Source organism: Scyliorhinus torazame, chromosome 17 (assembly GCF_047496885.1).
Source record: "Scyliorhinus torazame isolate Kashiwa2021f chromosome 17, sScyTor2.1, whole genome shotgun sequence".
Lineage (NCBI taxonomy): Eukaryota > Metazoa > Chordata > Chondrichthyes > Carcharhiniformes > Scyliorhinidae > Scyliorhinus > Scyliorhinus torazame.
In genome coordinates this window covers 24076046-24097011 of record NC_092723.1, presented here as the reverse complement: position 1 = coordinate 24097011, position 20966 = coordinate 24076046, and the positions used below count along the sequence as shown (strand labels likewise).

General features: G+C 48.0%; 1 protein-coding gene across 4 annotated transcripts in view; it reads right to left on the bottom strand.

Moving 5' to 3' along the window:
• The window catches only part of tfeb (transcription factor EB), a 190374-nt gene that overhangs the window by 42469 nt on the left and 126939 nt on the right, over nucleotides 1-20966 (bottom strand). For all 4 annotated transcript variants that reach the window (XM_072480214.1, XM_072480213.1, XM_072480211.1 and 1 more), the window contains 2 exons: nucleotides 16730-16987; nucleotides 15955-16050 (listed from right to left, as the gene is read on the bottom strand). In XM_072480214.1, the coding sequence (XP_072336315.1) occupies nucleotides 15955-16050; nucleotides 16730-16987 (354 nt within the window). The remainder of the gene's footprint in view (nucleotides 1-15954; nucleotides 16051-16729; nucleotides 16988-20966) is intronic.

Below are 20966 nucleotides of genomic sequence, written 5' to 3'. Positions count from 1 at the left end.
AATACCAGGTCCAGTACCGCCCCTTCCCTAGTTGGACTGTCTACATATTGTTTTAAGAAGCCCTCCTGGATGCTCCTTACAAACTCCGCCCCGTCTAAGCCCCTGGCACTAAGTGAGTCCCAGTCAACATTGGGGAAGTTGAAGTCTCCCATCACCACAACCCTGTTGTTTTTACTCTTTTCCAAAATCTGTCTACCTATCTGCTCCTCTATCTCCTGCTGGCTGTTGGGAGGCCTGTAGTAAACCCCCAACATTGTGACTGCACCCTTCTTATTCCTGATCTCTACCCATATAGCCTCACTGCCCTCTGAGGTGTCCTCTCGCAGTACAGCTGTGATATTCTCCCGAACCAGTAGCGCAACTCCGCCTCCCCTTTTACATCCCCCTCTATCCCGCCTGAAACATCTAAATCCTGGAACGTTTAGCTGCCAATCCTGCCCTTCCCTCAACCAGGTCTCTGTAATGGCAACAACATCATAGTTCCAAGTACTAATCCAAGCTCTAAGTTCATCTGCCTTACCCGTAATACTTCTTGCATTAAAACATATGCACTTCAGGCCACCAGACCCGCTGTGTTCAGCAACATCTCCCTGTCTGCTCTGCCTCAGAGCCACACTGTCCCTATTCCCTAGTTCTCCCTCAATGCTCTCACCTTCTGACCTATTGCTCCCGTGCCCACCCCCCGCCATACTAGTTTAAACCCTCCCGTGTGACACTAGCAAACCTCGCGGCCAGGAAATTTATGCCTCTCCGGTTTAGATTCAACCCGTCCTTCTTATACAGGTTACACCTGCCCCGGAAGAGCTCCCAGTGGTCCAGATAATGGAAACCCTCCCTCCTACACCAGCTGTTTAGCCACGTGTTTAGCTGCTCTATCTTCCTATTTCTAGCCTCACTGGCACGTGGCACAGGGAGTAATCCCGAGATTACAACCCTCGAGGTCCTGTCTTTTAACTTTCTGCCTAGCTCCCTGAACTCCTGCTGCAGGACCTCATGCCCCTTCCTGCCTATGTCGTTAGTACCAATATGTACAACAACCTCTGCCTGTTTGCCCTCCCCCTTCAGGATGCCCTCTACCCGTTCAGAGACATCCTGGACCCTGGCACCAGGGAGGCAACATACCATCCTGGAGTCTCTTTCACGTCCACAGAAGCGCCTATCTGTGCCCCTGACTATAGAGTCCCCTATTACTATTACTCTTCTGCGCTTTGACCCTCCCTTCTGAACATCAGAGCCAGCCGTGGTGCCACTGCTCTGGCTGCTGCTGTTTTCCCCTGATAGGCTATCCCCCCCCCCCGACAGTATACAAAGGGGTATATCTGTTCGAGAGGGGGACAACCACAGGGGATTCCTGCACTGACTGCCTGCTCTTTCTGGTGGTCACCCATTTCTCTGCCTGCACCTTGGGTGTGACCACATTTACATAACTGCGATCTATGACGCTTTCCGCCACCTGCATGCTCCTAAGTGCATCCAATTGCTGCTCCAACCGAACCATGCGGTCTGTGAGGAGCTCCAGTTGGGTGCACTTTCTGCAGATGAAGCCATCCGGGACGCTGGAAGCCTCCCGGACCTGCCACATCTCACAGTCAGAGCACAGCACCCCTCTAACTGACATTGCGTCAATTAATTAAAATTTAAATTTAAAAAAAAATTTTGAATATTTTTTTTTTTTAATTCAAAGTTACTGTTAACTATCTGTTTCCTAGCACTAGATTTCTAGATCACAGGCTATAACTCCACAAGCAGGAAGAGAGTGGGTGGCCACCAAGCAGAGCTAGGTAGACAGTGCAGGAATCTCCTGTGACCATTCCCCTGCAAAACAGATACACTGCTTTGGAGACTGTTGGGAATGGCCTCACAGGGGAAAGCAGCAACAGCTAAATTTGTACAGTGGAGGACAATAGGATATTCAATTGTCAGGCGGATTCAATTGTAAGGGGAATAGATGAGGGTTCCTGTGGCTACAAACGAGACTCCATGATGGTTTGTTGCCTCCCTGGTCCTAGAGTCAAGGATTTGTAAAAGATTTTATAGCAGACCAACACTGGCAGAATCAGATGGATTTACAAAAGGGAGATCATGTTCAACAAATCTACTGAAATTCTTCGAGGTAATAGCTAGCAGATTGATGAGGGTGAGCCACTGGGTATGGTTTATTTGGACTTTCAGAAGCTTTCAACTAAGTCCCATAGAAGAGATTAGAGTGTAACATTAAAGCCCATGAAATTGGGGGTAATGGATTGAGATGGATAAAAAATTGGTTGCCAGACAGGAAACAAAACATAGAAATAAATGGGTGTTTGTCCAAAAGACAGGCAGTGACTCGTGGGGTACATCATGGATCAATGTTAGGTCCCCAGCTATTTACAGTATAGTTGAGTGGGCAGATGCAGAATAATGTGGATAACTGTGAGGTTATCCACTTTGGTAGCAAAAACAGGAAGGCAGATTATTATCTGAATGGCGAGAGATTGAGAGAGGGGAATGTGCAACAAGATCTTGGTGTCCTTGTATGCCAGTGGCTGAAAGTAAGCATGCAGGAAATGTTATGTTGGCCTTTATAGCGAGAGGATTTGAGTACAGGACGGAGATTGTCTTGCTGCAGTTATCCAGAGCGTTGGTGAGACCATACCTGAAATATTGGGCACGATCTACCCGAATGGGGACAGAGTCTGCAATGCACACGATTAGTCACGTATTTCCCGGCACTCGGAGTGGCGAGAAACACCACGCTATCGAACGGCCATTCATGTAGATTGGGGCCTCACCGGGGAACATGCAGACGAGGCTGCATTTAGTCCCATTTCCTACACTGAAGAGCTCTCCTCGCTGGAATTTCTCGGTGCAGGATGAAATCTGGAAGCAATTGTTAAATAGCACCCCGATCTCTTAACCCCCCGACGCAAACACCAAACCCACTCTGAGCCCCAACTCACCTATAAGGGGGTCCTCTGGCTCCCCTGGCCTGCAACCCCCACACGCACATAGGACTTCCCCAGGCCCAATCCCCATCTTGGACAAATGCCAGCCTGGCATCTTTGCAGTGCCCCTGCCAGCTGGCAGTGCCACCTGTGCACCTTGGCAGTGCCAGTCTGGAACCCAGGTGCCACTCCCAGGGTACCAGGCTGGCAGTATGAAGGTGCTAAGCTGGCAGTGCCAATAAGCCCAGGTGGCAGCAGCAGTACCAGGGTGCCACCCTGCCCAGAGGACAAGCACCCGGGGGCCTCCAATCCCCTGGGAGACCCCACAAGTGCCATTCGTCTGGTCTCCGTTTGTGGAGAGCAGCACTGAACCGCCCTCGCCCAAGATCTCCAAGGTCAGAGGGTTAGATCCCATGCCTTGGGTAGAATGTGGGAGTGCATATTGTAATGTGGCATGCTGACTCACTCTGATATGCAGATTTGCTAAAAAGTGATCCTACCCACAATGTGCAGAATTCATATCGCGACGTCTCACAAGATCACATTAGAGGGATCTCCTGGCATCTACTGGTCGCGGTGTGTCAATCTGCGCTGCCTTTAGTGTGCAACGCAGCCGGTAGATCTTATCTGAGGAAGGATGTTCTTTCCATAGGGGGAGTGCAGCAAAGGTTTACCAGACTGTTTGCTGGGATGGCAGGACTGATGTATGAGAAGAGATTGAGTCGGTTAGGATTATATTCGCTGGAGTTCAGATAATGGGAGAGGGACCTCATGGAAACCTATTAAAGTCTAAAGGACTGGACAGGGAAAATGCAGGAAAGATGTTCCCGATGACAGGGGAGTCCAGACCAAGGAGTCAAAGTTTAAGGATACGGGGTAACCATTTAGGACTGAGAGGAGGAGCCATTTCTTCACCCAGAGTGGTGGGCCTGTAGAATTCGGTACCACAGAAAGTAGTTGAGGCGAAAACATTGCATGTTTCCAAGAAGGAGTTAGCTCTTGGTGAGAAAGCAATCAAAGGTTATGGGGGGAAAGTGGGAACAGGTTACTGAGTTGGATGGTCAGCCATGATCATAATGAATGGCGGAGCGGGCTTGAAGGGCCGAATGGCCTCCTGCTGCTCCTCTTTTCAATGCTTCTGTTTCTATGTTTAGCAGATCAGCAAAGGAATGAGAGAGCCTCATCTCAGAGGTCTCAATAACAAGCCACGTCTCATAAAACGCTCATCTAATCTACAGAGCAAACAAGAACTCCACATTCACCAAACTGAACACAATCATTGTGCAGCAGTGAGCAGCTTCATACAAGGTACAAAATGATGTACAAGGCCCTGTTAGCAGCAAACTGCTGCTGAGAATCAGCAAAATAACATTCCCGCAATGTTCATAAACTTCATAAACTCCCCACTCCTTTGTGTGGGGAGATCTGATCCCATAGTTTGTTACAATTTCCCGAACTGTCCTGGGGCTATAGTGGGATCTGGCACAGCCATAATGCCTTCTATGGTTTACTGACATGCTGACACTGGCTCACTAGGTTCACTTACCATTTACAGTAAGTTCAACTTCAAATCCAACCTCGCTCGCTGCTTCCCTCTGACCTTTCTGCAGCATTGTTAAATCAGTATCTTAAATAGCTAGGTTACCCCGTAGGAACAGAGGTACGTGAGAAGGTCATTCTTCCCCTTGAGCCTGTTCCATTATTCCATTAGATCATGCTGATCTGTATCTCAACTCCAATCTATTAGCCTCAGTTCCATAATCCTTAATACCGTTGTGACATTTTCAAAGTCAATGCAACCTATTCTCATACGTTTAGTCCCGGGTTCATTGTGAAGAATCTACCCCCTCAACAGCAATATGTCTTTTATAAGAGAGATGTCCAGAGGTAGAGGTAGCCCTCAAGATGGGGTTTGACCCCACCCCCTATGGGGTTTGACCCCCCCCCCCTCGTATGTTTGGTAAGGAGTAATGTACAGGTTTGTGCAAATGATTTCTTCTGCTGGAAAATGTGCCCGAAGGGCCGTATCAAACTAAAAAAACGGTCACATTCCAGGCCTGGTTTGTGTGGGGAGATCTGATCCCATAGTTTGTTACAATTTCCCGAACTGTCCTGGGGCTATAGTGGGATCTGGCACAGCCATAATGCCTTCTATGGTTTACTGACATGCTGACACTGGCTCACTAGGTTCACACCTGATGAAGCTGGAGCTGGAGAGAGGCCGGTGATCCTGCCCATGAATCTCGGACGGTCTCGGCACCTTCAGAGCAGGAGAGGAATATCTGACTTGGAGCCAGATCCAACTGGTTCTTGAACTCCAGGTCACCGAATCCTGACACAGCAACTTCTCACTGCCTGAGGCAATGATCCACAAAATGTTCCATCAGCTACTTTATTTTTTACAAACAAAACACAACTTTCCGAGACAAGCTCCAATCACCCTGTATCTGACCCGGATAAGCCATTTGATAAAGTGAGTAAAACTGCTCAGTGTCTCCAAATTCAGGTAACACCATTCAAAACCGTTAGCTAACTGGATTGTCCAGGCTATACACTGTCTACTGGGTCACCCAGGTAGAATGAGGAAAATATCTCCTCTCTGATGACCATCGGAGTCGTCGCATGGGAACTTATTGCTCTCTAACGGCATATGGTATGTGTGTGTGCTTGAGTGTGTGTGTGTGTGTGTCTGTGCGAGTGTGTGTGTGTGTGTGTGTGTGTGTCTGTGCGAGTGTGTGTGTGTGTGTCTGTGCGAGTGTGTGTGTGTGTGTCTATGCGAGTGTGTGTGTGTGTGTGTGTCTGTGCGAGTGTGTGTGTGTGTCTGTGCGAGTGTGTGTGTGTGTGTGTGTGTGTGTCTGTGTGTGTGTGTGTGTGTGTGTGTGTCTATGCGAGTGTGTGTGTACATGCATCCATATCTGAATGTTTTTTCTGTCTGTCATTGCCTTTCACTCCATTTTATTCTCTCTTTCCATCAGTCTCTACCTCCAATTCCGGTCCCCTCTCTGTATTTATTACCATCTTTCTATTTCTCACCACTTTTTCCTCTCTATCTGGATCAATTTCATTGATGTCTCTCTTCTCTACTCCCGGATCTCCATCTCTCCATTTCTACCACCCCTCTCATTTGGTCGGCAATTGTCTGTCTCTCCTTGCACTATTCACCTTTTCATCTCCATGTATGTCTCTCTCTCTCTATCTATCTCACCAGGCCTTCATATTGGTACCTTCAGCCTCTCTATTTCTTCTAATCTCTCCATCAGCCTCTCTCCCAATCCATCTCCTCCTCTTTATCTACCTCTTGGTCTCTCTTTCTCTATCCCTATAACTCATTTTCCTGCCTCTTTATCCATCTCATTTCCTCATATATAGCTACATGTATTTTTATTTACTATCACAGGATCCCTAGTGCAGAAGGAGACTATTCGGCCCAATAAGTCTGCACGACCCTCTAAAAGAGTACCCTAACCAGGCTCCTGCCCTATCGCTGCAACCCCACATAACCCACACAACCCTTGACACCAAGGGACAATTTTGCATGGTCAATCCACCTAATCTGCACATTTTTGGACTGTGGGAGGAAACCGGAGCACCCGGAGGAAACCCACGCACACACGGGGAGAACGTGCAGGTTCCGCGCAGTCACCTGAGGCCAGAATTGAACCCAGGACCTTGGCGCTGTGAGGCAACAGTGCTAACCACTGTGCCACCGTGCAACAAATATACCAGGCAGTTTGTGCACAGCAAGATCCCACAATGTGATTAAATACTGTCCAAGACACTGGGGAAGAATTTTTCAATTATGCTCTTCTTCAAAATAATGCCGTAGAATCTTTCACATCCCCATGAGAGGGCAAATGGTGCCTTTGTTTCAAATACAAGTTATTGTTATTATCTCATCCAAAAGAATCATCTGCAACAGTGTGGAACTCCAGGACTGCAGTCTGTCAGGGTGGTGCTCCCTCAGTTTTGAGCCTCCAACAGTGCAGCCATCCCTCAGTACTGTCCCTCCACACAGCTACATTCCCTCAGGAGAGCCCCTCCACAACACTACATTCCCTCAAGACAGCAGCACCAACATTGCAGCCCTCCCTTAGTACTGTGCCTCCATCGTGCTGCATTCCCTCAGGAGCAAGGTTCCAACATTGCAGCCCTCCCTCAGTACTGTGCCTCCAGAGTGCTGCATTCCCACAGGAGAGAGGTTCCAACATTGCAGCCCTCCCTCAGTACTGTGCCTCCAGAGTGCTGCATTCCATCAGGAGAGAGGTTCCAACATTGCAGCCCTCCCTCAGTACTGTGCCTCCAGAGTGCTGCATTCCCACAGGAGAGAGGTTCCAACATTGCAGCCCTCCCTCAGTACTGTGCCTCCATAGTGCTGCATTCCCTCAGGAGAGAGGTTCCAACATTGCAGCCCTCCCTCAGTACTGTGCCTCCATCGTGCTGCATTCCCTCAGGAGCGAGGTTCCAACATTGCAGCCCTCCCTCAGTACTGTGCCTCCATAGTGCTGCATTCCATCAGGAGAGAGGTTCCAACATTGCAGCCCTCCCTCAGTACTGTGCCTCCATAGTGCTGCATTCCCTCAGGAGAGAGGTTCCAACATTGCAGCCCTCCCTCAGTACTGTGCCTCCATCGTGCTGCATTCCCTCAGGAGCGAGGTTCCAACATTGCAGCCCTCCCTCAGTACTGTGCCTCCAGAGTGCTGCATTCCCTCAGGAGCGAGGTTCCAACATTGCAGCCCTCTCTCAGTACTGTGCCTCCAGAGTGCTGCATTCCCTCAGGAGAGAGGTTCCAACATTGCAGCCCTCCCTCAGTACTGTCCCATCAGTAATGGTGCTGGGAATGCCAGCCTGGGTTATGTGTAAGTCTCTGGAGTGGAACTTGAACCCACAACCTTCTGACTCAGCGATGAATGCACTGTCCACGGAGTCATGATTGACACCTCGATAAATAGGTAATGATATGAAGAGATAAGAAAGGAGATAGTCCCACATGAGCTTATTGTGAAGCCTGCTGTAAACTATGATCTAATCATATATGTCGCCTGAAGCTGGGCAGTACTGATAAAGGTTTTACTCAGTCGTGGGTCAGTAGCACACAAGAGCACAGTGTAACTCGATTACACAACTGATGCACTGCATGTGGACATGCCAATGCAAGTGTCTCACACCACTTTAACTCCACTTTGGCTGCTGTACAACTCCAATCAGCATGCAACAAATGTCAGAAACATCACTTTTTCAAACTTCTCAAAGGAACTGTGCGTTCACCATCTCCCCACTGATGTTAGACAATTTAATCTGATATTTCAACATCACGGTAAACTGTTCTGCCCAGACAGCAATGGCGAGCCGAGGCAATTTTGTTAAAATCATATGCAGATAGAAACAGACAAATGGACAGGAATAGAGAGAGAGAAAGAGATATGGAAAGAGACATAACAACTAGAGAAAGATAGAGAGAGCTATAGGCATGAAACAAATTAGGAGAAATGGGAGAAAGAGAAGGTTACCTAAAAATAAGAGCAAAAAAAAAAAAAGGAAAAGATGCAGAAAGACAGAAATGAGGTAGAGAGAAAGAATAGAGGAGAGAGAGAAAGGAGGAGAGAGAGTGGAGGAGAGAGAATGGGAGAGAGTGAGAGAAATAGGAGAGAGAGAGAATGGAGGAGAAAGAGATTCAGAACAAAAAAAGAAAAGGTGCAGAGAGAAACAAAGAAGAGGCAGGAGCTTTGTTCTTGTCCGAACCTTCAAGAGAGATGGAGAAAGGGGCGGCACGCTGGCACAGTGGTTAGCACTGATGTCTCACGGCACCGGGGACCCGGGTTCCATACTGGCCCCGAGTCACTGACCGTGCGGAGTCCACACATTGTCCCCGAGTCTGCGTGGGACTCACCCCCACAACCCAAAGATGTGCAGAGTAGGTGGATTGGTCCCTCTAAATTGCCCCTTAATTGGAAAAAGATTTTAAAAGAACAAAGAGGGAAATGGAGAAAGCACGAGTGGGAAAATATAGAGTGCAAAAATCTATTATCCATTCACCAAAAGTGGGAAACGCAGGTTCGCTATAGTGAAACTTGTAATGCACAAGGAGCTCTAAAACTGAACCTCAGGGGCAATCTTTAACAGAATGCACACACACAGTGCAATCAGATAATCTCAATCCAATGGATCAATGCTACATTTACTGTGCATAGTTTTCTAGGAGAGATCCTACCTGCTGGAACTTCGGAGAGTTTGGAACCTCGAGGATAGCAATAGTTCTGCTTCGCTCCTTCATGTTTTCATTATCTTCAGAGACCGGCATTGCTGAGAGAGCTGAAGCAGCAGCTCAAGGCTACCACTAACATGGAGGAGAACGAGCGAGAACTTTAACCTTCACACACCCACCCTCCCTCTTGCACTTTCAGCTCTTTATTGGGCGAGTAGAAACGGCAGTGAGGTTTAAGCTTGTTCCCAGCAGTTTGAACACTAACCTCTGGAAGCAACATTGTTAATGTTTACATCAGAGGCTTTAAAAAAAAAAGAGCCGAGATTAAGCACGTCCCTGGTTTGCAACGGGTCAAAGATTGTGCTGAGTGGATGAGGTTAGAAATAAAGAACTATGCAAGAAACTCAGCATCGCCTTCCTTTCCCTACAAGAAGTCAAAAGTCATCCAGATCCAATATCTTGCTCCTTATGTGGTGACACACCTTGCATCTATCTCACAATCCTAGACAAGGTACAAGAGTGATTTTCCATCTGATTGCAGGATTACTTCCAGCATCCAACTTTCCTGTGTTGCAATATTTTTTTTTTTTAAATCGCCTCTGAAACTGCACCATGAGTCAGTAATCTGGAACTGTGCCCAGTTTGGGTCCTTGCTGACTCCAGGTTCTTCAGTATCCACCATGGAGAGGGCGACACGTTAGCACTGGGCTCAAGGAGCTTGTGAATCACACACCCCTGCAGGTGAATAAGATCAGGCATTCTGAGAGGGTGGGTCTCCCAGGTTTCTTTTGGGATTAAAAAACTAGTTGATCGGTCATTTTGTTTACTACCACATGGGTGAGATGTGGAACGCTGGCTTCAATGTAGAAACATTCATCCAGTGAATGTAAGGAGTCTCAGCTGTTATTCATCTCTGATGGACAAACAAACGCAGGGCTGAGTGCATGTTGTAATATTACAGCTATTTGTTCGTCCTCTCCAATTTCCATTTGCTCACCATGCAGCTGTGAATTGAATTTATTGGTTTGGGCTCAGTGACCAGGAGGGGAAGTGGAATCAATAGTAAAGTTACAGAGATAATATTGGGTCCAAAGGTGGCAGCTTCAGTCTTCCCAATGTCCAACTGTAGGAGATTGACGTTCTTCCAAGGATGAACGTTGGCCAATCAGATTGACAACGTGGAGGTCCTGGATTGGTCGATTCAGGTGTTGCAGAGCTGGGTAACATTGGCACATATGTGAATGTAGCAGCAGTGGTCAAGGGCGTGGCTTTCCATATCAAGCTGGGCTGTAGCACCGACCTTCCAAATTGAATATCATTGAAAGAATGATGGTGAGCCCACAAGCAAGGCAATCTTTCCACCTCACCATTGGATCAAACGTCAATAAATAAACTGAGAAAAATTCACTTTGGCAGCAATGAGAGTTTCAGACAAATGTAACAAGTGTTGGCTGGCACAGGCTGGTAACTGCAACACTGAGAATCAGTCTTATACTGACCGACGGAACAAACCTCGGCTGTGCTGTTAACAACAGCAATGGATGATCGCTCGCATTCTCTGGGGCAATTTCCCAGATTTAATACTGAATCTGCAAACACAGACAACACGGCAGGTCTGTGGCCCAGTTAAACAGAAAGGCACACGGGTGGCAAATTCTCAAAATCTGTGTGTGCAAACCTCCATCCTGGGAGCAGTAAAGTAAAGTTACCCTTGCATTCTTCCATCTGCAGTTACTCTCAAGCCACTCCCACACAGGGCTATCTATAACAGTTGTGGCTGTACGGGGAGGGTCTGAGGGCTTCCACCCAGTGGGGAATGGGGTGTTACTGCCCTAAAAATGGTGGGCACATGATTTACCATTCCCTGTTGGCAGTGTGGCTGGCATCATACTGTCAAAATATTTCCCTCTGCTCAACCAGATGCCCATGTGCAGTTGGCAGAAGTCGCTTTTTAATCTGAAAATCAGGGTCCTCTGACTTCCAAAGGACTCCCACACGACACTTTTGGACTGACCTGTTACTATGTGCCAGGTATAATCAGCACAATAAGTGTCATGTGAGAGTACCTTTAAGAAATGAGTGTTTATAAATGGGTGTGTATATAAGTATCTGTAGTGAGAGTACCTTTAAGAAATGGGTGTTTATAAATGGGTGTGTATATAAGTATCAGTAGTGAGAGTACCTTTAAGAAATGGGAGTTTATAAATGGGTGTGTATATAAGTACCTGTAGTGAGAGTACCTTTAAGAAATGGGTGTTTATAAATGGGTGTGTATATAAGTATCTGTAGTGAGAGTACCTTTAAGAAATGGGTGTTTATTACTGCAGTGATGTCAGAGAGTGGGTGGAGCTGGGCTGTCTGGCAGGTAATGTTAACTGCAATGTTTTTGCCAAATCTAACATTCTGCTTTTAGTCTCTGTCCGTAAGGTACTGCGTGTGACCGGCTCCACCCCCAAAAATTTCAGAGCCTCTGAAAGAGCCATTGTCCACAACACACTCCCGATTAAATTAAAATACCACACCTGAAAAGCAACCACAATATGCTCACCCCTCACTATCTTAAGTTCACTAAGCCAATCCAATAGATAGCCTTTTATCCCCCTCGAGCCCCCAATTTGTTATGGGCCAGGGTTTAGAGAACCCCAAAGTGTATCATGGAGTTCACCTGACCCACAACTTTTAATAGATTGTGGTATGGAGAGCACTCGGCCCACTCTACAGGTGTGGTACAGCAGAAATGGAAAAGTGTTTTTTAAAACAAAACAATGTTTATTCTATGAACTCAAGTTAACCCTTTTAAAACATACAGTGGACATCTTAGCAACCATCAATTCAAATACAACCCCAAAAAAATACAACACTAAGTAATCCTTTAAGCTTTCCTTTTAACATCCATAAGGCTTAAAACACCTTTTACCAGAAGCACATCAGGTTAAAATCACTACTGTTATTAGTTTTAAATCACCAGGATCGATTTACAGTCTTTAGATTATAGAGAGAGACTCTCACAGACCTTTTGGCTGTGACTGCAGCTATCCAGCTCTGAAAACGAAACTAAAACACACCCTGCAGCAAACAGCCTAAAACGAAAGTAAAAAGCTGACAGACAGCTAAGCTCCACCCACTCTTGACACCACTGCAATAATAAACACCCATTTCTTGAAGGTACTCTCACTACAGATACTTATATACACACCCATTTATAAACACCCATTTCTTAAAGATACTCTCACATGACAACAGCCAGTGGTTTAGCTCACTTGGCTAGATAGCTGGTTCGTGATGCAGAGCGAGACCAGCAGCACGGGTTCAATTCCCATACCCGCTGAGGTTATTCATGAAGGCACTGCCTACTCACCCTTGCTCCTTGCCTGGGGTGTGGTGATCCTCAGGTTAAATCACCACCAGTCAGCTCTCCCCCTCAAAGGGGAAAACAGTTTATGGTCTTCTCGGACTATGGTGACTTTACCTAATAACAGCCAGCCACGCAGATGATCACAGAATTGTTACGGTGCAGAAGGAGGCCATTCGGCACATCATGTCTGCGCCAGCTCTCCAAAAGAGCATTATGACTTTGTGCCGTTCCCCTGCCTTTTCCCCGTACCCCTGCTCATTGTTTCTATTCAAATAATAATTCAATACTCTCTTGAACGCCTCGATGGAACCTGCCTCCACCACACTTCCAGGCCGTGCATTCCAGACCCAAACCACTTGCTGTGTGAAAAGGTTTTTCTCACATCACATTTGTTTCTTTTGCCAATCACGTTACTATGTGCCCTCTCGCTCTTGATCAGTTTACCAGTGTGAGCAGTTTCACCCTATCAACTCTGTCCAGCCCCTTCATGATTTTGAACATCTCTATCAGATCTCCTCTTTAGCCTTCTTCTCTCCAAGGAGAACAGTCCCAACCTCTCCAATCTATCCTCATAACTGAAGTTTCTCATCTCTGGAACCATTTTTGTAAACCTCTTCTGCACCCTCTCCAATGTGTTCACCTCCTTCCATAGTGTGGCGCCCAGAATTGTACACAATATTCCAGCTGAGGACTAACTAGTGTCTTGTATAAGTTCAGCATCACCTCCTTGCTCTTGTACTCTATGCCACTATTAATAAAGCCCAGAATGCTACATGCTTTTGTAATTAAATTTGGATGTACCCAATTCATTTTTTCCAATTAAGGGGCAAATTAGCGTGGCCAAACCACCTAGCTTGCACATTTTTGGGATATGGGGGCAAAACCCACGCAAACATGGGGAGAATGTGCAAACTCCACACGGACAGTGACCCAGAGCCGGGATCGAACCTGGGACCTCGGCACCGTGAGGCCGCAGTGCTAACCCACTGCGCCACAGTGCTGCCCTGCTACATGCTTTATTAACTGCTCTCTCCACCTGACCTGCCACATTTAATGATTACGCACATATACACACAGGTGCTCCTGCTCCTGCTCCCCCTTAAGAATTTTAGCCCTTATTTTATATTGTCTCTCCATGTTCTTCTTGCCAAAATGCATCACCTCACACATCTCCGCATTGAACTTCATCTGCCACCTATCTGCCCAGTCCACCGACTTGTCTATGTCCTGGTGAAGTTGTAAGCTGTCCTCCTCCCAGTTTTCAATGCTTCCAAGTTTCCGATCATCTGCAAACTTTGAAATTGTCCCCTGCACACCAGGATCTAGATCATTAATATATATCAGGAAAAACAAGGATCAAAATGGCTACCCTTGGGGGTACAAACCGTACTACAAACCGTCCGCCAGCCCAAAAGGTATCCACTGACCATTACTCTTTGCTTCCGATTATTCAGCCAATTTTGTATCCAGGTTGCTACTGTCCTTTTTACTCCATGAACCAAATGTGATGCGAGTAAAAACTGTTTCACACAGCGCGTGGTTTGGGTCTGGAATCCACTGCCTGGAAGTGTGGTAGAGACAGGGTCAATCGAGGCATTCAAGAGGGCATTAAATGATTATTTGAATAGGAAACAATGTGAAGGGGTAGAGGGAAAAGGCAGCAGAATGGCACTATGTCATGATGCTCGTTTGGAGAGCTGGTGCAGAAACGGTGGGCCAAATGGTCTCATTTTGCACCGTAACAATCCTGTGATGCTATAACGTTTCTCACAAGTTGTGTGGCACTGTATCAAATGCCTTCTGAAAGTCCATGTGCACCACATCAACAGCATTACCCTCTCTGTTACTTCTAAAAAACTCCAGCAAATTACTTAAATATGATTTTCCCTTCCGAAATCCCTGCAGGCTCTTCCTAATCAACCTACATTTTCCATGTGACTATTAATTCTATCCTGAATAATTGTTTCTAGAACTTCCCCACCATGGAAGTTAAACTGACTGCTTTGTAATTGCTCAGCTTATCCTTACAACCTTCTTTGAACAAGGATGCAATATTTGCAGGTCTCCAACTCTCTGGCACCTCTCCTGTGGGGGTTGTGAGGATCAGCCTGGCTCAAGTCTCCCCACACTCCACTGTCCGTGCGGAGTTTGCACAATCTCCCCATGTCTGTGTGGGTTTCACCCCACAACCCAAAGATATGCAGGTTAGGTGGATTGGCCATATCTTTTTATTAAAACAGTAAAAAAAAATATACAAGGCCAAACAGTACAAACACTAATTTTGTGTTGGAGAAACAGGGTACCCTCTTCTCAGTACCAACATATGGGGAGAGGGGGGGGGGGTACTCTGATTACTAAAACAGTTCACAACACGTTTCTACAAAAAACAAATGGTACAAGCACTAAACTTTGCGCTGGAGAGACCAGATACCCTCACCTCTGTACCAACAGTAGGGAAAGGAAGGTGTGGTGGGGAGAGGGGGGAAAGGAGGGTGGTGGGGAGGGAGTCAAGAGAGTTGGTGAAGGTGGGGGGGGGGGGCAAATAGGGCACTGCCTGAACTATCTACGGAGGCAGAAATTCTGATGTGCTAAATTGCCCCTTAATTGGAAAAAAAAATAATTGGGTCCTCTGAATTTATTTTTTAAAAACTCTCCCCACACTCTGTCACCGATCCAGGGCCTATCTTCCTCAGAGTTACAGCCCTGCCTGACACTGCTGCATCCTGGAACTGATGGTGATGCCCCAGGATGCCTCATTCCCCAGCCACAGCCCGCACGCTGCATTCTATCGACACTCAGACTAGATCGAAGACCAAGGTTCTTGCCAGGACCATTGGGCACCTGGTCAGCTCGAACTCTCTCACCAAAATCACACCAGGAAAATTAGTGCCCCTCTTTCCAAAACACCAGAGATCAAGCAATAAAACTTTGCACCTACTGCATCTGTCACACTTCAAGATGTGTGTGACTGGCTCCTGATTGCCTCAATCATCATATCTTGAAGCTGTAACCAGTTACAACCAGAGAGAGAATCAACCAATAAATAAGTAATATTCCAAAACCGAAAAACACCAATGAGAGATAAGGATCTCCCAGATCTTTGGAGATGCCCATTCACCAATCCTATGCTCATCAGAGACATGATCATCTTCACTGGTTGGGCAATAAAACAGTGAAACGGATCAATCGCCTGCTTTGGAACCCATTCAAACCCTAATTTCTCGTGAAATCAATGAATTGAGCAGCGGAGATTGTGATTGATGATCCGTATGTTGTTAAAACAGCATCCATTAATGACAGGGAGCCTGGGGGCGTGATTTAGCTAAAGATATTCCTCATCAGCATTCCTGCTTCGGAAATACACCTCTTGGTCATTTCAGCAGCTGACACAGAGGATGATGTTTCAGCAAGTTGTTCCCAAGAGTTGTTCCCAATCCCATATCAAAGGATCTGTTAACATTCCAAGAACTTACAGTATTCGCTGTCTGTAGAGCAGAGTCAGTGTAGCAGGGGACATCATCATTGTAGCTGGATTCGAGGCTAATTATATCATCAATTACATCGTCCATCTGGAAACAGAGAGGACAGTTAACGAGAGAGTAAATGCAAATGCAGCGTATCCTGTCCCCACCAATAACACACAAAGCAAACCCAAACAGCATGAACTGCGGTGTTTTTCAGAGAGGATTCTGACGTAGAGGCTTCAGTCATAACCCCACAGATGGTAGCTTCGCACCATTAGCTCCTCAGCTAATCTCAGTAACTGAGAGGATGCTCGGGATGGGCAGCTCCTCCAAACGTTTGAACCTGGGTTCCTCATACTGAGCAGGATTACGATTCATGGCAGCATTTATACAGAGAGCAGTTAAGAGTCAACCACATTGCTGTGGGCCTGGAGTCACATGTAGGCCAGGCCAGGTGAGGATGGCAGATTTCCTTCCCGAAAGGACATTAGTGAGCCAGGTGGGTTTTTACGACAATTAGCAAGGGTTTCACTATCATCGTTAAACGTTTAATTCCAGATTTCTATTGAATTCAAATTACGCCATCGTCATAAGGCGAGGGGTCCCCATGGCATCACCCAGGGTCTCTGGATTACTCATTCAGTGACAAGCCACTGTGTGCTACACTGTGAGTGCAGTTTATGATGGGGAGGAGTGCATGGACTGTGGGAAGAGTGGTCACAATCCCTTTTCTCACTTGATTTCTTCTTCCTTGAAAACCCATCAGACGCGGCGTGGCCCATACCTCTTGTTCAGGATTCGAACCAATGTTGAGCATGGCCATGGGGCTGTTTGGTGCACTGTTTCCAGTAGAGCTGGAGATCACATGATCATTCCTGATGCCAGGCGAGACAGCGGACGGTTGCACAGAGTGGGAGTGTCCCATCGACAGGGGATGTCCGGCAAACTTGTTGCCTAATGTGGTGGACAGATATTGCTTCACCTGCTGCCTCTGCGATTGCTGGATGTGGTATTTGGTGGGATTCTCCAGGTGAGTCTCGACCTGTGAGCAAAGGGAAAAGTATTTCTGTCAGTACGTTTCAATCTCAGTAACTGAGAGGGTGCAAGGGCGGCACGGTGGTGCAGTGGTTAGCACTGCTGCCTCATGGTGCCGAGGTCCCAGGTTCGATCCCGGCCCCGAGTCACTATCCGTGCGGAGTTTGCACATTCACCCATGTCTGCGTGGGTCTCACCCCCACAACCCAAAAAGAGCAGGATAGGTGGCCATGCTAAATTGCACCTTAATTGGGGGAAAAAAAGAATAGGGTACTCTAAATCTATTTTTAAAAATGGAGAGGATGCTCTGAATAGACGGACTGTCCGTTACCAGCTGTTTCAATCATACCCTTAGAAAGATCCAAGTGCTGAGAGTGGTGAATATCTGGGATCGAACTCCAGCACTACAGCAGAGGAGGAATTCCTCCCCACCGCACGCAATCCTCTCGTCCCCGTGCTCCCAGCGCTCCACCCCCCCCCCCAACCCTCCTTACTTAAAGACATGGATTTTAAATAATTTCAGATTCTGGGACATGATTCGAGTTGCACCAGGGATTTTCTTAGGGTGAACCAGCCGAGGGGTTCCTCACTATTCTCGATTCCTCCACACCATTCACCAGCTCAGGTGACTCTCGGCCAACGAGGTGGGCACAAAGGGGAAATGTAAGCAATGTTCCCTGGCAGGCCTGCAATGGGGAGAATGGAATTACTAATAAAAAATGCATTTGGTGCAATATGTCAACTTTAACAAACCGACCTCCGGTGGCAGCTATGAAGGAGTAAGTCGCACATTTGGTGGCTCCCGACCTGGTCGGACTTTTGGACCTTTTCCCCCAATTTTTTAACGGACTTGAATTGTAGAACGGACGTTAGTGGCAATTCTCCACTGAATTCCCACTTCGGTGCATGGGGAAAAGGACTAGAAGTATTCGTAAGATCAGAAACAAAAAGATAGAGAAGACATGGGCTGTAGTTGCAACAGAAGACAGCATGGCGGAGGGGCGAACCTCTGGCTTGTCGACCCAGCAGTCAATGGAGCAGCTGATGCAAGTCATCCAGGAGGGCTTTGCTACATGGAAACGGGACTGCTTGGACCCGATAAAAGCATCGATTGAGCAGTTGGAGCTCAGATTGGATGCCCAGGATCGGGCGATCCAGAAGGTGGAGAAGGCGCTGGCTGAGCAGGAGGCGCATCAGACTGCGGTGAAGCTGGAGATGGGGATGCTGAGGGACCAGCAGAAGAAGCTTCTGGAGAAGGTGGAGGACCTAGAGAATAGGTCCCGGCGGCAGAACCTAAGAATTGTCAGGCTCCTGGGGGATAGGGCATTCTCCCGGCCCTTGGAGGTAAATAGAGCTCACAGGCCACCTTCGAAGAAGCCGCGAATGGGAGACCCCCCAGAGGGCAATGGTGGTGAGATTCCACAGGTTCTCGAATAAGGAGCGTATTCTGCAGTGGGCCAAGCAGACACGGAGCTGTAAGTGGGACAATAGCATCCTGCGGGTTTACCAAGACCTGAGTGTGGAGGTGGCCAGGAGGAGGGCAGGCTTCAATCAGAACAGGGCGATCCTTTTCAAGAAAAAGGTGAAGTTTGGACTGTTATACCCAGCCCGTCTCTGGGTCACGCATGAGGATCAGCACTTCTACTTTGGGTCGCCTGAGGACGCGTTGAACTTTGCAAGAAAGAAAGGGCTGGCAAAGGACTGAGAACTTTTGAACTTGGCTGCAACATTCATGTTTTTGTTTTCTCGGTTTTGTTTCTCTGTTTTTGTAAAAAGTTTCTTGTTTTATAGAAGATGTTTGAGGTGCCGTTTGTATTGAGTTGGAACCAGCAGTAGAGCTGAGTGAGTTTAGGTTTTCATTTGCACTGTTGGGGGATAGAGATGTGCTTGTTTTGATCTTGGTGTTTTTCTGTTGGGCAATTGTGTGGGGATTGTTTGATGTTGGAGTTTGTTTGTATGGGCGGGGGGGAACAATAGGTGTGAGACTATCTGGCGCCGGGGATGGGGGCCACCAAGCTAGCTGGGTGAGCTAGCTCTCAGAAGCGCAGTGGGGGGTGTGCATATGCTTGGTTTAGGAAAGGGATTGGGTTACAGGGTGTTGTTGCTGGGGTGGGAGGAGGGGGGATGAATGTTATGCTGACGAGGGAGCGACTTGGACTGAGGGACAGAAAGGAGGTCGAGGGTGGGGGCTGCCCGGGGATGGACCGGTGAAGGTGCGGAACACGGGCTGGAGGCAGGTCTAAAAAAGGGACAGCTGATCGGCGGAGTGGGGGGCAATGAGTCCCCCAACTAGGCTGATCACCTGGAATGTTCAAGGATTAAATGGCCGGTCAAAAGAGCACGTGTGTTCACACATCTTAGGGGATTGAAGGCGGGCGTGGTAATGTTGCAGGAGACACATCTTAAGGTAACGGACCAGGTTAGACTGAGGAAAGGCTGGATCAGCCAGGTGTTTCACTCGGGACTGGATTCAAAGACTAGAGGGGTCGAGATCCTGATCAATAAGCGATTGGTGTTTGAGGCGGGTGGAATAGTCTCGGATGTGGGAGGTCGGTACATTATGGCCAGTGGGAAACTGGAGGGGGTGCAGGTGGTATTAGTGAATGTGTATGCGCCAAATTGGGATGATGTGGAGTTTATAAAGAGGATGCTGGGGAAGATACTGGACCTGGACTCGCACAGGTTGGTCATCGGAGGGGACCTCAACACAGTTATTGACCCTGGCTTGGACCGGTCAAGCTCGAAAATGGGCAGGATGCCAGCAATGGCAAAGGAACTAAGAGGGTTCATGGAACTGATGGGGGGGTGGGTCCATGGAGGTTTGTGCAGCCGAGGGTGAAGGAGTTCTCCTTCTACTCACACGTGCATAAAGTGTACTCTCAGATTGATATCTTTATTTTGAGCAGGGCCTTTCTGGCTGGGGTAGTAGACACGGGATACTCGGCGATCACAATCTCAGACCATGCACTGGGTTGACCTGCAGGTGAGCAGAGACTGGAGGTTGGATGAGGGACTTTTAGCTGATGAAGGGGTGTGCGAGCGGCTGAGGTAATGTATTCAGAGCTACCTGCAGGTTAATGACACGGGGGAAACTTCAGCAGCGGTGGTTTGGGAAGCACTGAAGGCGGAGGTCAGAGGGGAGCTGATCTCGATCCGGGCTCATAGGGAGAAGGGAGACAGGGCAGAGACGGACCGACTAGCAAAGGAGATACTACAGATCGATAGGAGGTATGCAGAGACCCCAGAGGCAGGGCTTCTGAGGAAACGGTGGAGATTGCAGGCGGGGTTTAGCTTGCTGACCACAGGGAGGGCGGTGGAGCAGCTGAGAAAGGCGAGGGGGGCGATTTATGAACATGGAGAGAAGGCCAGCAGAATGCTTGCACAGCAGCTTAGGAAGAGGGAGGCAGCTAGGGAGATAGGGAAAGTAAAGGACGGTGAGGGGAACCTGGTTGGTGATTCGGTAGGGGTGAATAAGGCGTTCAGGGATTTCTACGGCAGGCTGTGCACGTCAGAACCCCCTGCGGGGCCAGAGGGGATGAGGTGCTTCTTGGAGGGGCTAAATTTCCCAACGGTGACGGGGAGCGGGTAGAAGGGCTGGGGGCCCCAGTTGGGCCAGAAGAGATAGTGGAGGGCTTGAAGGCCATGCAGGCAGGTAAGGCCTCGGGTCCGGATGGGTACCCCGTGGAGTTTTACAAAATGTTCTCGGGGATACTGGGGCCAGTGTTGTTGAGGATGTTCAATGAGGCAAGGGAAAGAGGGGTGCTGCCCCTGTGACGATGTCACAGGCAATGATTTTGCTGATTCTTAAGCGCGACAAGAACCCGGAGCTGTGTGGGTCCTACAGGCCGATCTCCCTGTTGAATGTAGATGCCAAGTTGCTGGCCAAAATCTTGTCGTCAAGGATTGAGGATTGTGTTCCGGACGTTACTGGGGAGGACCAGACGGGGTTTGTTAAGGGTAGGCAGTTGGTGGCCAATGTAAGAAGA